The sequence below is a fragment of the Chlamydotis macqueenii genome, chromosome 8 (assembly GCF_036417535.1).
Source record: "Chlamydotis macqueenii isolate bChlMac1 chromosome 8, bChlMac1.mat, whole genome shotgun sequence".
NCBI lineage: Eukaryota > Metazoa > Chordata > Aves > Otidiformes > Otididae > Chlamydotis > Chlamydotis macqueenii.
The window spans coordinates 10,275,854-10,291,616 of NC_141563.1; the positions used below are offsets into that span (position 1 = coordinate 10,275,854).

At 36.6% G+C, this 15,763-nt stretch overlaps 1 protein-coding gene across 7 annotated transcripts in view; it reads right to left on the minus strand.

Moving 5' to 3' along the window:
* SWT1 (SWT1 RNA endoribonuclease homolog) overlaps positions 1-15,763 on the minus strand; it is a 40,888-nt gene that overhangs the window by 23,060 nt on the left and 2,065 nt on the right. For 6 of the 7 annotated variants that reach the window (XR_015259216.1, XR_015259217.1, XR_015259218.1 and 3 more), the window contains exons 3-14: positions 13,338-13,396; positions 11,076-11,829; positions 9,733-9,798; positions 9,537-9,593; positions 8,945-9,074; positions 8,706-8,807; positions 6,871-7,059; positions 6,217-6,310; positions 4,803-4,939; positions 3,837-3,985; positions 2,487-2,625; positions 1,226-1,371 (exon numbers count right to left, since the gene is read on the minus strand). Coding sequence is in view for 4 of the 7 variants with exons in the window: in XM_086753564.1 (XP_086609690.1) it covers positions 1,226-1,371; positions 2,487-2,625; positions 3,837-3,985; positions 4,803-4,939; positions 6,217-6,310; positions 6,871-7,059; positions 8,706-8,807; positions 8,945-9,074; positions 9,537-9,593; positions 9,733-9,798; positions 11,076-11,829; positions 13,338-13,396 (2,022 nt within the window). In the remaining 3 variants the exon portion in view is untranslated. The remainder of the gene's footprint in view (positions 1-1,225; positions 1,372-2,486; positions 2,626-3,836; positions 3,986-4,802; positions 4,940-6,216; positions 6,311-6,870; positions 7,060-8,705; positions 8,808-8,944; positions 9,075-9,536; positions 9,594-9,732; positions 9,799-11,075; positions 11,830-13,337; positions 13,397-15,763) is intronic. The other variant, XM_086753563.1, reaches the window with a different exon arrangement.

Sequence of the window (15,763 nt, forward strand, 5' to 3'; positions counted from 1 at the left end):
CTCTGCATCTAAAGCATCTCCCAGTCTTTATTCTATATGTATACACCGGTATTTCTACAGATAGGAAATGGAAGCAAAGGGAAATCCTGTGCCAAAGCTTCCCAGACATGGTAAGCTGGTATAAACAGGAACTGCTTCTTACTTTTACTTCCTGTCTCACGACTGACAGCACATTTTCCTCTGCAACAGCACGAAGTATTCACCTACTCATTTGGTAAATGGTTCAGAAAATTTGTCCAGGCTAAACTGAAACCAATCTGGCACAACCTAGTCTGTATAAAGGGCATTTCTTTGTGAAGTGAGACACCTGTCAGGACAAGGACAGCAGGAAACAAGTTTTCAGACAGAAAGTCTGCTGCTTGTGGCAGCACCATTCATGGAACTGTGGACTAAGTAGCTGACTGCAACACATACAGCACAGCAGACAATTGAGACTCCCGAGATCATCCTTCCTCGCCTTGACTGCCTTCTTCTTCCTTTCCCCTTCAGCTTTCTCCAAAACTGAAAAGAACTTTTTACAGATATTCTGACCTGTATTCTTTTCCATATATAGAAATATTTTACATCATTCATGTTCATTATTCCATTTTTTATGCCATTACATATGGAACGGACAGTAACCACAAACTAAGACACTGAAATTTCTTCCACAGCAACTCAGAGATGAGCTGGAAGTAGAGACATATTTCTCAGAACATAAAAGGTATCAGGACACCGCCCATTAACTATCACAAAGCACAGGATACAAGCGAGTCCTTTCTCCACACGTAGCACCAGAGCTACCAAGACAATGAAAGCTGAAATAGTATGCCTAGGAATAGTAGTGATTAATGCCAGAAGCAGAAACAAAAACTTTAATTTTAATCTTAATCTTCAGTGTCCTTTCCCATCAGCTACAAATGCAATAGAAAACTAAGACATTTTTCCTAAACCAACTAAATAATGTTTTCCAGTCACTCTCCTGATACTAACACATTTCTATTAGTGATTAAAAAAAAAAAAAAAAAAAGTCTACCAAGCATATGCATAAAGGCAGATATTTGCTATATTAAAATAGAAATTAAATTTGGGGTCTATTAATTTTGAAAACACTCTAGCAACAACATTTCCTGCAATAATGTGTTTAAATTATGGGAATAATTTAGATATCTAAGCCAAGTTTGTAATACAAACACAGAGCAACTTCAAGATGACGTTGGTGAATGAATACTAAAGCTCCCCTTACCTCTGTCAGTGTTTGGTATAGCTTATTCACTGCAGCATAAGCCTGGGGAAGTACACCGTTGTAGTCTGACCTTGAACTGAAAGCATGGAGTAATTTTTTGGATTCCTGGAGCAAGATACCCACTGTTGAGGAGTCAACTGTTTTACCTGATATTTAGACATTAATACGGGAAATAGAAAAAAAAAGTATGAGATGTTAGGAGTTATCAATCTTAGGAGGCAAATTTAATACTCAAATATCTGGATTAAATGAAGCACATAAAAAGCCTTGGAAAACGTTCAGAAGCATTAGATAAAAGTCTCAAGAGAAACGTGTGCGAGGTTAAGACTTCTCGCTTCTTAATCAAGTCTTCCAAATTTATCCCAGGACCTGGCAAAAGGATCAAATAGCATATCTAAAATAATTCTGCGGAACAGCAATATCCCAAAAGAGGTATATCTGTTAAAATCAACTTCTTAAACACATCTTGAAATAAATTAAAGGTAAGGTTTTTTGTTGCCTTTTTTTGAAGGCAAACCTCCCTGCCCTCATCTACCACATTAAGTAGTCTTTACTCCTCCATAACTTATTTGGCAAGTGCAGATCATTTGGCTGCACATAACATGGTGGCAAAGGAGAGAGAAAGATTATTTGCTTTTCAAAAACAGTTCAGAGACTTCAGTGACATTAAAATGCTTTTCCCTTGATTTTCAAACGTACATAGAGATATATGAAAAAGTCTTGTATGCTTGATGGTATCCATACATTTGCCTTTACTCTCTTTGTGTAAAAAGTAGAAAAAAAGGCAGCGGAATACTGACTTACAAAAAAAAAAAAAAAAAAACAAAAACAAAAACAAAACCCCAAACATTTCAGAAATAATTTTTGTGATTTTTGCAGGTGATACTTAGACCATTTGGTACGAAAGTCTGGACAAACTTGATCTTGGCACAATTTCTTATTTTTTTTTTTTTTAATTGTAATTCGTAGTTCATCAATTTCAGTTCAATTCTGGCTTTAAGGCTACAAAAACAGTGTTGGGATTTTGTCACCCATACAGAGAATAAACTGTAGATCAATAAAAAAGTAGATAAGACTGTCCAAGGCATGGCTCCATTTGGATAATCTTAAATTCGGAAAAAAAAGTAGAAGAGGGTAGTACATACTACTATGTAAACATGCAGAGTACAAGCCTTTTCAAAGTATCTGCTTCTTTAACTGCTAAAACCAGAACAGTGAGGTTTTTTACAAGTTTACAATCAATGTTTTCAGAGGTTCTTACCTGTACAGAGGTGTTTGTAGAGACATTCAATGGTTGAAAGTAAACTCCTTGGCACAACATAACCAAAAACAGCCACCCAGTGTTTTTTGTAACACTTCAGTAAGTTTTCTAACGTCCATGGTGGCTTCAGATACAGTATCTGAAAGATAAGATGTTATAAAGTCAAAGGCTGATTTTCATGTAGAGATATTCCAACGTATTTCACAAGTGCTCTGTTCTTCAATAAAGCTACAATTTGTGCTTGCTGGAGTAGAATTTACATGATCCCTCAGAAACAAGGCTATATTCAGATTTAACAAGTTTATCTATTAAAAAATATTTGATTCAACAGCATCATGGGTTAAACAGAGATGCTCATGTAGAAGTGTTCAGTACACAATAATAATATTTCAACATTTTTGTGATTTTTGGTCCCTCTTTTCTCAAACATTCAAAATACTCTGGAGTTCTCCTGAAGTGATTTAATGTGTTACGTGTGTACAAAAGCCAGAACAACAGTAAATACGCCTTTGATTTTCCAGTATTGTTAAAAATGTAAAAATAAACACTTTTCCTAGCTGTGACTAAATATACATGAAGTAATATATACACATTGCAATAAAATTGAAATTTTTTGCTACTAAGTGAAACCAGAGTTTGAAAAGACTTTAACAGATATCAACTAAGTTAATCGGAAGCGCCTAAAAGCTTAGCTGCTAATCAAAGCTCTATCTTGTGGAACAACAGTCATCCCATGCAAATGATTTTTTTTTTTTTTTTTAAAGCCACAGAGGCTTATCTGCAATAAATTTAACCAGCTATGGAATCTAAACCAACGCACGGATAATTTGAAAGCACCTTGTGCTTAAGTATTTATTTTCTGTTAACAATACTTATGAAAGAGTGAGCGTTTGGAGCTTCTTGTTAACACCCCTGTAATTCTGTATCTGCGTTGTCATCAATTTAGCTGTAAACAGTTTTATCCAGGTGGTATCTAAAAACATCTGTTCTGATTGGGAAGATGTCCTGATGTTGTCTGCAACAACAATGACTTGATGATCTTGGAGGTTCCTTCCAACCTTAAAGATTCTATGATTCTAATAAAGAGTTCTGAAAATCCACACTGAACAGCCAGCATCTCTGTTACCATATTATTAACAGACTATTAAAATACTCCACGGTCATTACTGGTCAAATAGAATAATCTTGCTATAAACAGAAATAGTAAAACTGAACGCTGAACAGTTCACTGTTAGTGAACTAGTTGACTTAGTTGTCTGGCTAAGCACAAGTACTAATATCACTAAAATACCAATGACATTTAAATCTCTTAAGACTTGAAATATCAAGCAAGATGACGTAAGAAACCACCTCCATCCATAGGTTTCCAAATGCAATCTTCATTTCGGTCTCCAAAATACAAGATAAAGCTTCTCCTAAGTTCTTTTCAAGGTCTGGAACTATATTTGGGAACTGTGCAGTTAGAGTGGCATCACCTTCTGTCTTCTCAAAATCTGTATCTGTCAAACCAATGATAATAAAAAGGTACTTATTGCAACTGTTTTTATACCTAATTTATGTTGATAGTACACAAATAACTTGTTCCCATAAGTAAAGACAGACTGCACTTTATGTTATAAAGCAGATGGGCTACATCTAATTAGGTTTCAAGTATTTTCAGTTATACCCACTTGTACTGTTGGTATTTTTAATTACGAGCTGCTAAGCAAGAAGATCGATTTCCCCAGAGCATTACTCATTCGTAATCTTACTCCACATTTCTTTTTCCTTAAATAACTTAAATTATATACAGCCAGTGGGGTTATCAGCAAGTATAAGAAGATCACTTCTTAATACTGTAAGCTTACAGTGTTTGTATCCTCTGAAAAAAAATAAACAAGCAAGTTGTCCAGTCTGAGATGAAGGTAAAGCTACTGGCACAAAATGTAAGGAGTGATCTTAGCATACTGAATTTTACAGCTACTAAGAATAGAATCCAAACTGGCTCAACTGGAAAAACCTCTTTTCAGTCCTAAAAAGTTCAGGCCACCTTTTAAATTACTATAAATACAGGAAATACATGCTGCATTTTTCCTAGAAAACAAAAATGTCATATTTGAATTTCCTAGAACAAAGATCTCAAAATATCAAAAAAAACCAAAAAACAAAACTATTTACCTTTGAAAACAAAAAACCTGCCTCAAACAAAAAGCATTCCTAAGGATTCAAAGTATATGAAAACTGAAGTTAGAGTAGAAACTATTCTCCCTCTCCTACACTGATCATTACATGTCTCAAAAAAACCCATATGCATATGTGCACATTAAACAAACTTACCACATTTTGACTGTTGCAGCTCAACACAATTCTGGTGCCTGTTTACCTTCAGATTCTGCAGAGCAGTAACCAAATCAGCTTTGCAGTATGCCTTGACCTCACTCACAATAGCTTTATTACATAAATTTTTATCATCCCTAGGCAAAGAGGAGTAATTGTTGACATAAACCTGACATTATTACATAGTAAGTAATAATAGTAACACATAGAAAACTTCATATATAATGAAACTCATAAAATAAGCTTATCAAAGACATTTTTTCCCATTCTCAAGCAATTAGAAACAGTTAAAAAAATTAAACCAGAAAATTAATACTGCTATTCTGAAAAAAATGTTTCAGGCTCTAGGTTTGCCTTAAGGAAAAAAAACCAACCAACCAAACAAACAAAACACCAACAAACCACCAAACAATAAATACTGCAGCAATGATTCCTAGTTGGTATGATCTTAGAATGTAAACAAGGCAAAGATTCCAAGACAGTAATATCTTATCTGGTTGCTAGAGTAAAACCTCATTTTTGACACCTTTTTATACTGTTCCACTAGCCAAACTGTTTTTCCAGATGCCGCCCTGAGGTATACACTGCTCCAGCAGAACTACTATAAAGATGCAGCACAAAGTTGGATCCTAGTATTTATTTTTCGTTACTGATAAGCCTGCCACTGCTGCAATTGAAATAGTACTTTCAGCAGCAACCCAATCCACACACGTCACCTTACACAAGCCAACTGCTACCTAAGGTCTTAACCCCACTTACTGAAACTATGCATGTTTTAGCAAGCTGTTTACAGTACCTGTGAAGGAACATTAGCCCTTTCAAAACTAGCTTCATGTGACCTACATCAAATCGAGAATCAATACTCAGAAGTCAGCTGTCATCCTCACAGAACAAGAGTACAGGCAAATCTTTCTCCATCTTTTCTCTTTCTAAGAGTAACCTTCAATGCCCACCACTCTCTCCAAACCACAGGCAAGTTTATCTTCATCTTTCCTCTTTCTAAAATTAACCTTTGTCAAATCTTATCACTGTCCCAAATCAAGTGGGTAGAAACAAAGTGTCTAACTGGATCTCAGTAATATAAATAATTTTTTTCAATTCTGTAACTCCAATAATATTTTTAATGGGAAATCAGAATAAACACCGAGAAAGCTATGCTTTAAAAATTGTTTAAATTGAACACAGAATAAACTTAATTCTACTTCAGGCCTCAAGCACATGAAGGTGATTACATCTACAGTCTTTGTGTTTCATTATACCCTTCTACTCTATCTTTTAACAGAGTGATTCCTCATCAAAAAGCTTATTTCAGAAGGAGCTCTTCATTTTACGATATGATTTGGAAATGCTGTATTTGGCATGAGACTTAGGACCTTACACCTCCTAAGAGACCCAAAACCACACAGGAACTCACGTGCAGAGTATGACAACAGCTTGAGGATAGAGGTTCTGATACTGCAGACAACATTGTAAAACACGATCGTCATTGTTCTCGTCACTCAGGTCATCTGCAAATTTAGTTAAGACAGTGTCAACATGTTTAGAAGTAATTCAACCTAAGAAATACTTCAGTGTAGTCACGGTACTGGTTTTACTTTAATACTCCCCAAACAAGGACAGAGAAGTGTAACCCAAACACAAATCTCAGCTTTGAATTCTTAAATACCACTCCGCTCAAAACCGCTATGGTTTTGCCAGAAAACGTCAAGTGAGCCATGTTAGATTTTGTGATGACCGAGTCAAAAGCAAAAGCACACAACATAGCCTTAGCTCATCGGCAAAACTAACTAGATGAATTTTCATTAAGTAATTCCCCAGTTAGCAACAGATGCAGCTTAAAAGCAAGAAATAATTGATAAAACAATAGTGCACAAAGCACTAATCTGGATAAGGCACTTGTATCCTACAGTCTTGCGTATGCTCTGAAGGCTGGTGTAAGCTATTAGCTAACTTGAACTAGCAAACCGCAGAGTGAAGACTGTATTAAACTCAAAATTTAGGGCTAAATTCATAATAGGTGAACTGCAAGGATTAAGTACCCAAAACAAATTGATTACACATATATTACATATTTTTTGAGAAGCAAGCTGCATGGATTGTCCCCACAATTTTGAATCTTGGTTTTTGAGACACATGTAGATGAACTGGACTGCAGGGATAGCTTTGTCCCGAACATGCTGCAACATTTTCCCTTTCTTCAAGTTGTCTAACTCTTGTAGGACGACCCAGGGAATTATTAATGCAAGTCTGCCAACTCCTGGAAGGGAAAAAAAAAACACAAACCCAATGAAAAAACAAAGGCATTTTGAAAAGTCATCCAAATTACTACATTTAAATATGATGTTTGAATTAAAAGTTACGTAAGCTCACATTTATTGGTTTTGCCAGTAGTTTTCATATTCCATCCTCTAGAGTATCTAGCATTAAAAAATGAACAACTGAAAAAGACCAAGTTCCCTCTTTCTAATCTAACCTCAAACTAGCATTACATTGTTAAAAGTAAAAATCAAAATATTAGGCAAACAAAAAGAATAAACAATTTTAATCAACAGAATACTTAAACTACAGTGCAGAATGATGTTGTAAAATACATTTGCAGCAATTAATATCCTATCACACACTCACTGAGTTAACGCAAGGTGACAGCAGCCGGAAGAGCAAGCTGAAAATACCTGACCACAACAGTCACTGTGCAACAACAATCGTCAAATAAAGGGAGCAATGGTTTGTGCTAATTGCCAACCAGTACTCCTAAGCAAGGAACAGGAAGTATGGATATTGGACCACGGTTTTATTTGTATCTAAGTATGGTCTGAACTTTAAAACTATTATATATGAAATACCTGGTAATCTGAAATTTAATGACTGTTCTGTTGGTCCACCCATGACAAATACTTCAACTGTTTTCTTTCCCATTCACATTGTAAGAATACAATTTTGAAAACATACATTAGTATCCATATGATTTATAACAAATAAGTCAGGAACCAGCAACCTTCTGAACCTTTTGCATAACAGATCTTGTGCAAGACCAGAAATTGGGAGCTGCAATATTCTAAAAAAGGTATCCCAGTGTACACAATGCAAGATAATTCCTAATATGGGAAAGAGAAACACAGTCTGACACACTTTTGAAAATTACTCAGGCCATTATTAAAGTTATTTTCCACGTGGCTGGAATAAGTATATTCATTAGCTGAAAGCATCAAAGCACCCTAAGTACTCTGATGGATTCTAAGTACGTTTACTAGCAACTGACATGCACAATCCTAAGCCTGCTAACATTAAATCACTAAAAGCTTCACAACATATTAAAGTCAATCATTAAAGCCAGGGTCTGCAATCTGAATTCCTGAGAAATCGCTCACACATCTTGTGAATTCTGTAACCTTTACCAAGACAGAAACAAAGCACTGACTGACTGCTTATCAGATTTTAAATGTTTTTAGATTTCTAGAGAAAAAAAAAAATAGAAGAAAAAAAAGATAGTAGAAAACATCATTATGTGTAGTAATGGATTAAATCCTTAAAAGTATATTCTTACAATAGGTAATACCTATTTACCTCTAAGAATCCATGCGCATTCCTGGGGGTTGGACTAGATGACCTTTGAAGGTCCCTTCCAACCCTAACCATTCTATGATTCTATGAATACTGACCATGATTCTCTGTAGGTATGTGGGTATAAGTATAGTAGGTTCTACTTTCATAGCTGAACTTTCCTGAAGAGGCAGTCTATTTGGGTTCACAGAACTAGTCTCTTAAGTGCAAGCCTTCTGCCTCTATATGAAACCTGCTGCCTTTTTAAGTAGCCCAAGTTTGTTTTTCTTCATGCAGCCCGAAGTTCTTACAATATAATTTTTTTTCTTAAAATATCTTATTGATCACCCTGTACTCACATACCTGGTATATCCTCAGATTTCAGGGATCTGACAAACTCAAGGTGACTAATCATTATATTTGTGTCGATCACCACTAATATGTTCAGACCAGAAGTAAAAGCCTCTGGAGGGAGAAAGAAAAAAGAAAACAAGAAACAAAACAGTTGTGAAAAAAATCAGTTATGTGCTCTCTACTCAGACAATTAACTGATTGTAATGACTAGTTGCAAGCAGATCCACAGGACCTCAATCACGACATACCAGCAGAAATATTTAAATCTGGTTCTGGAAGATCTATTTCCATACTTGTAAGTTCTCCACAAGTCTGTACTACAGAGAGCGCCATCCTGTTTTGAACACGAGCAACGTGCAAATCTTCAACTATCTGCATCTACAATTAAAAAAAATTGTATGTATGAAATCAATTCTAAGTAATCACTTACAAATTGTTCCCAAAATATATACTTTTGCATTAATGCTGTTGTGTTCAAACTGAATAGAAACAAAGCACAAGAAAATTTAAATCGAAACAGCAAATGTAAAGCCATGAGAACCTTCTGCACACCCTCCACTATAAGAAGTCCACAAAAGGTGTCCAAAAAATGGCCTAGAAAGAAGATTTATGACGTTTCTTTCAGAAAGGCAATCTTTCTATCTCAGAAAGTTCCTGATTAGCAGTGTTTTAGCAAGTTTGTTTAGCATTTGGTAAAACGTACTCCACATTTTTTGAAATGTGGATTGTAAACCAATAATGGAAAATACTAGGAAAGGTCATGGAATTATCCAGTTACACAACCTCGGTGCTATGAGTTTTTAATACAACTTAGAAGTATTAAATTAAAGCATTAATAACCTCTTGGTCTGTTTCTGTGTTCTGACTGTCTTGAAGGGGTGGAAAGACTTCAAAGCTCTGTAGGAAGAATAAAAAAAAAAAACCAACAGAAACATATCAACAACACAAAATCTCATGGAAGACTGAGAAACAAGTAATCCCTATGTCAAGAGCTTTGAAATATAGCTCTTCAGTGTTAAACAAGTACATCACTAACCTTTTTGACAGACTTTATGTCCTCACCTTCTTGGTAGGAGTCAGATGTGCATGGGACCTCAAAATTCTAGAAACAAGTAGAAACAGAAGTAGAACACGTATCAGTCTTTTAGAGTGCTTTTTAGAGAACACTGAATATTCCCAAGTGAATCAAATAGGTAACATGAACCACACTTGTTAAATCCATGATGAAACATCTACAGTATCATTTCAAAAGGACTTAGAAGGATGGCTCTCTTTTAGAATAAATATAGTAAGCCCCTTTTTCCAGTCTGGTGTGGGTTTGAGACTACGTTATTCTTGCTCTAGGCTTCCCAGTACAAGATAGACATGAATTTAACTGAGTGAATTGAGTACAGGGTCGCTAAGATGACTAAGGGACTGGGGCATGCCATACAAGAGGCTGAAAGAGCTGGGCCTGTTTGGCCTGGAGAAGAGGCAGTCTGATCAATGTTTATAAATCTTTGATGGGAGAGTGTAAAGAAGATGGAACCAGACTCTTAGCAGTGCCCAGTGCAAATTCCATCTGAACATAAAAAATCCCAGGTTTTTTACAGTGAAAGTGCTTGAAGAGGCTGTCCAGAGTGGTTGTGGAGTCTCCATCCTTAGAGATAATCAAAACCTGGCTGAACGCAGTCCTGGGTAACCTGCTCTAGCTGACTCTGCTTGAGCAAGGGTGCTGGACTAGCCGATCTCAAGGGGTGCCTTCCAACCTCAATGATTCCATGATTCTGTATGTAATTACTATCTTTGTGTACACACAAAATGATCATGCTACTGTAACATGAACGGAAATCAGGTTGCTAGGCATGTCAATGGAAACAACAACAAAAAAGTAACTACACTCAAGATAAAGCTGAGGGGCAGAGCCAAACACAAGCTAGAACTTAGATGCAAACCAATCACAGTTAAACTGAAGTTTTGCAGAAAGTATACAAATTCAGTCCTACATCTACAACAAGTTCTCCTAGCATCACTTTGCCAGCAATGAGGACCTACTTGACAAGCAAGTTTTCATTGGTTCAGTTTATTCATTCAAAAAAACTATGCAACCATGTTGACTTACACCTAAGTTGAAGTATTCCACACCTCCAGCAGCAAAATAAAGCTATGAAAGCATACGTGCAAACACAGTCCTAATATGCAAGGCCTTTACTCTTCTGATTTGTTTAACCATTTAGCAGAGCAGAGTTTACATTGGGATCAGAAAAATCCATCCAGTTAGCTATGACATCCTGTTTGAAATCTGTAAGAAGGCAGTCTGCTTTTATAAAAACTGCCTGCCATTCAGAAACTAGCCTCAAACATCTACCTGCATAATACAAAGAATTGGGTTCTTATTACCTGCTTAAAACATGACACTGGGGCTTCAAAGTCCCATTCTTCAGTCTCTAAATTACCAGTAGCTTTATCAGAATCAGCATCCTGTTTTTTCCGTTTACAGGAGTCCCATCGTTGTGGTGTTTCAGTTGAATAGTGTGATGGTGTGTATTTATTCACATGCTGTTTTTTCTTAGAAAAATCTTTATGTTCTTCTTCATACTCCTCTTCCCAGGTCCTAGATAATCTATTTGGCTTCTTACTGAAAGGCCTATCATCACACACAGTCCCTGTAGAGATGTCAGATGGCTTTTTTTGAATTCTGACATCTTCACTCCGTTTTTTTGATTCATCTGCCTTTTTACATGGTACATGTGAATCATACGGAGATGCCTTAAATTTTTCCAACATTGTTTGTTCAGCTTTTAACTTCAGTTTGCAGAGTTCAACTTTCTCTCTCTTTTTCTTCAGTGCCTTGTCCCTCTGAACTGCAAAGCTATGCCACAGTCTTTTTCCTTCTGTTCCATCAAAACGACTTTTTGTATAACTTTCCCTGCTAGTCGTCACTACATCAGGAATGTGTGTGCTTTTTCCATGTTTAACTTCTTTGGCTTTAAATTGGATAACTATTTTCTTTTGCTTTTCAGTTTGGGTTAAAGAATTGTCTGTCCTTTTGCTTCTATTTGGAGAATTTTTTTGGGATCTTCCATCAGCGCCATGAGAAGTATTAGAACTTTGGTCTCGCCTCTTCTCTTGCCCATCTTTCTCTATTTTCAATCTATAGAAACATTACAAAAAAAGTAATGTAATCTAGCACAGTTAATACAAAAGAACAACAACGAAGAAAAAAAAAAAGCCTGCACTTGATTTAGGCAGTTACAGCTAAATATTTATGAGTACCAGTTTGGTATGTTCTTAAATACTAACTTGCAGCAACATCTGTTGTTTAAAATAGTTTGATACATCATTTTTAGTATTTACATTTTTCCTAGCTGTACAGCTACGTTAGCTTACAAAACTGTGAAAAAGCTTTTTCTACATTCACTATCTATTAGTTTGAGAGATGCCCTACAAAGTCTAGTTCCATCTTATCACACAGGTAAGTTTTAATAGCAGTTTAATGATATATGAAGTGCGTCACCCTAAAATTCGAGTGTGTGGCAGTTTACTGCACAGCTGCAGATACTGCACATACTGCACAGCTTTTAAACTGCAGTATAAACAGACTGGAGAACTTGGAGAATGGGAACTTGGACTGATGGGAATATAGTCACATTCTACAGAAATCATGAACAATATTAAAATTGAATAGGACACTTTCCTGTAAGAGCAGAGAAGATACTCAATAAATTTACCATACACTAGATTTAAAATATCCAAAGAAAGTTTCTACTCTATAATAGCGCTGTCAAAAATGTCAGGGAGGTAAACGCCATTTGGCAAACTCATGTAGGACACGTAACTTAAATTGGCATCCAACTTCTGCCTTAGGAGACCCCTAACTGGTTCTTAGAAGCTGGAAAGGTGTACAACAGGAAAAATCATTTTTGTCCTTGTCTTGTTTCACATATTCCTTCCTATGCAAGCCCTACTGGCCACGATCAGGGATGGGGTACTGGACTGGACAGAGCACGTATACATGCAGTGAAATATCCTACGATTTACAATTCCAGTCTAACAGAGAAACTGCCATGAGTAAGAAACAATCCAGATCTCTTCCATCTCAGGATTCATCAGAATATTCACACTTTACATGAAGTAGTTTCCGAACACTGTTTACGCTTGCTACGCTTGAGGTGTAAAATCGCCTTCTTTCCATTGGAACCAATTACTTCAAGCATCAGGAGAAATCAACAATTTCAAGACTACCGGAATCTATTAAAGGTACTAAGTTCACTGCAAAATTATCCTCCAGACTTCACTGAAGCCTTTTTTTGATAACATAACGTGTAATATGCAATACAAACCAACAAGACAGTGGTCAAGACAAAAAAAAAAAAAAACCCCACCAAAAAACCCAAAAAAACAAACAAACAAAAAGATCTTTTTATGACAGCAGTGTTGGAAGGATCCAATTCCTACATTATTTGAAGTGTAATAGCGTACAGTAGTCTTCTCTACTACCTCAAATTGCCCAGCTTAGACAGAATCCACTCATTAATGCAATGGCAACACTTCATCAGTTAAAATACTGTATCTTATTTGGTGAAAAAGACAAAGTTCTTAAATTCAGTATTTTAAAAAGTCTGTGACTGTTTCATTTTTAAGTAGTTCTGTTTAATTTACCTCTGAAATTCTGTCTCTCCTTTCATAGTATGATTATAATATCTTGTGTCTTCAGAGTTCTGAAAAAAAGGAAAAAAATCCAAGGGCTTATAGAGGAAACTGCAGTTTGAAAACAACCTTCACAAGATGTACAAGCTATTATTTCATACTAGATTCACTATCATTTTTAATAAGTTAACCTCAAAAAAAGGCAGGTATAATTTAGACTGTTGTATTTAAGAGCAACAGGTGAACAATTGAATGTGGCACAGAGTTCTGTGTTATAAACAGAGAAAGCTCAACTAATTAAACACATTCAGCATTCATGTGTTTCATATATGCTACAAGTATATCAGTACGTAAAGTACACATTTTTGCATATTTATAAAAATTCTTAGGGAAAAGAAAGTTACCCGAAGAGTGTTTCCAGCTACTACCTGGGTAATGCCAAAGAAAGGATATTTCTATGGCAGGTATTTGCGCAGAAGAGTTGTTTTATTAATGCTTATCAGATTTACTAATTAGGTGGAAGAGTATGAAACCGCAGTTACAAGGCCCTGGTTAAGAGCAAAGATAGTCCCCAAACAAAGAACTCAAACAGTCCTTGTTCAGAAAGCAGTTATATTACTGCTTGGTATGTCTATATTGCAAGCTGCACTGTATTCACGTTGTGGAATAACTGGAAGGTGATTTTGATCAGGTCAGAATAGAAAGCAATTTATTATTGCAGCTAAGGGAGAGAGCAGCAAAATGACAGACTGCTGGTATGAACTCTGCCCAACAAGGCAGTTAATTTTTATGTATCTTTGGGTTATAAGACTCAGGTTTTCTCTAAACTACAGCAGGGTGTAGGAAATTACAACAAAGAATGTTAACAGATTGATTACTTCAGATAAGGAAACTCCAGAACAGTACATCCTTTTACAAATAATTCACTCCAATAATTATGTCTTGTGGACTCAGTGAAGCCATTAGGTCACTGCTGGAGAGATTTTCCTAACTAGAGAGGCCTGCAAAAGCCTATGAGGCCTTCGCTATTTTACTTCTGCATTAGAAAGCACTTCATTAAAAAACAAAAGGATTGCAGAAACCAGTGAAGTCCTAACGAATTATGGAAATCTTGAGAACTTCTGACAGTGGTTCGTTCTGAGTTTTAACAGCAGCAAAACCAACGAAATTGTAATTTAGGAGGCTGTCAAAGCCTGCTGCCAATAAGAACTGTATCAATGCAACTTGCTGTTGCGAGATCTGCAAGATCTGTTGAACTGACATTATTATAATCAAATAGGAATCGAAGTATTTTAATGGATTATTAACAACTCAATTAACTGGCAATCAGTGAACTATACACTCAGGATCAATACCAGCAATGCAACAGAAAAACTCTACTAACAATTACAAAGTGATTCCAGATCAGATGACTTGCTACCAGAAAGTTTTGATCTCGCGCACTACACAAAACACCGTGGCACACAGGCTCAAGCTGTAGGAGACGTGAATGCTCCAGTTGTGGGTACAGCTGTACCTCCTACAATCGGCTAAGGCACACGCTGGTGAGAAAGGTCCCCCCCATCGCATACACACACCCAAGGTATGAGACCCTACAGGATGTCCCCCTGGTACTGCCACTCCACCAGCTGGAACGCGGGCTACTAGGTGTCTGGCAGGGAGGGTGCTCCACAGGGATGGGTGGAGGTCACAATGCCGGTGGGACAACTTCCGGCAGTATAAAGCCCAGTTTGACTGCTGCTGTGTTACCGCTTTCTCTCTTTAAGGCCTATTCCCCTAGAACCACGAGTTTTTGTGATGTTTTTAGTATTTCTTTTCAACCTAGCTCCTTCTTTTCTCAGGAGTCTCTTGACAATCCCCTGATTTTCACTTAACTTGGCCATCTTAAGCAAACTTTTTCTGCTGTTACTTTCCTCTTAGCATTATCAGTTTGGGGTAAATATCATCCTGGAGCAGGGTGGTTTAGGTATTCTGTTTGCAACGCCATGGCTATCCCCTGGAGTTATCCAGGTCACGTTACCAAGAGGCAGCAGTGCCAACTCCTCCAGACACCTCTGTGTAAAGCTGTTCTAGTTTACACTGTGACAAATGTCCTTTCACTCATACTTACAGAATTATATGCCAAACCGCTAAAAGCCAACAGGCATAAGGTCTTCTGTAATCTGTGGCCATGCTTACATCACACACACAAAAAAAGCCCTCACATAATGCCTAAATATGACTCTACTTAAATGGCTTACTCTCACCTGTATGAGCTGAAGATACCTCTTATCCATACTACGATCACACTGAAGAAACACTTCCTACTATTCTGAGGTTGCTTTGTCTTTTTGCTACCAATAGTTTGGGTTCTCACTGTTGTTTATGTTCGTCAATATCTGCATATAGGAATATTTAATGCTGTCTCAAACAGACTGAGGTCATGCAACAGTTAAAAC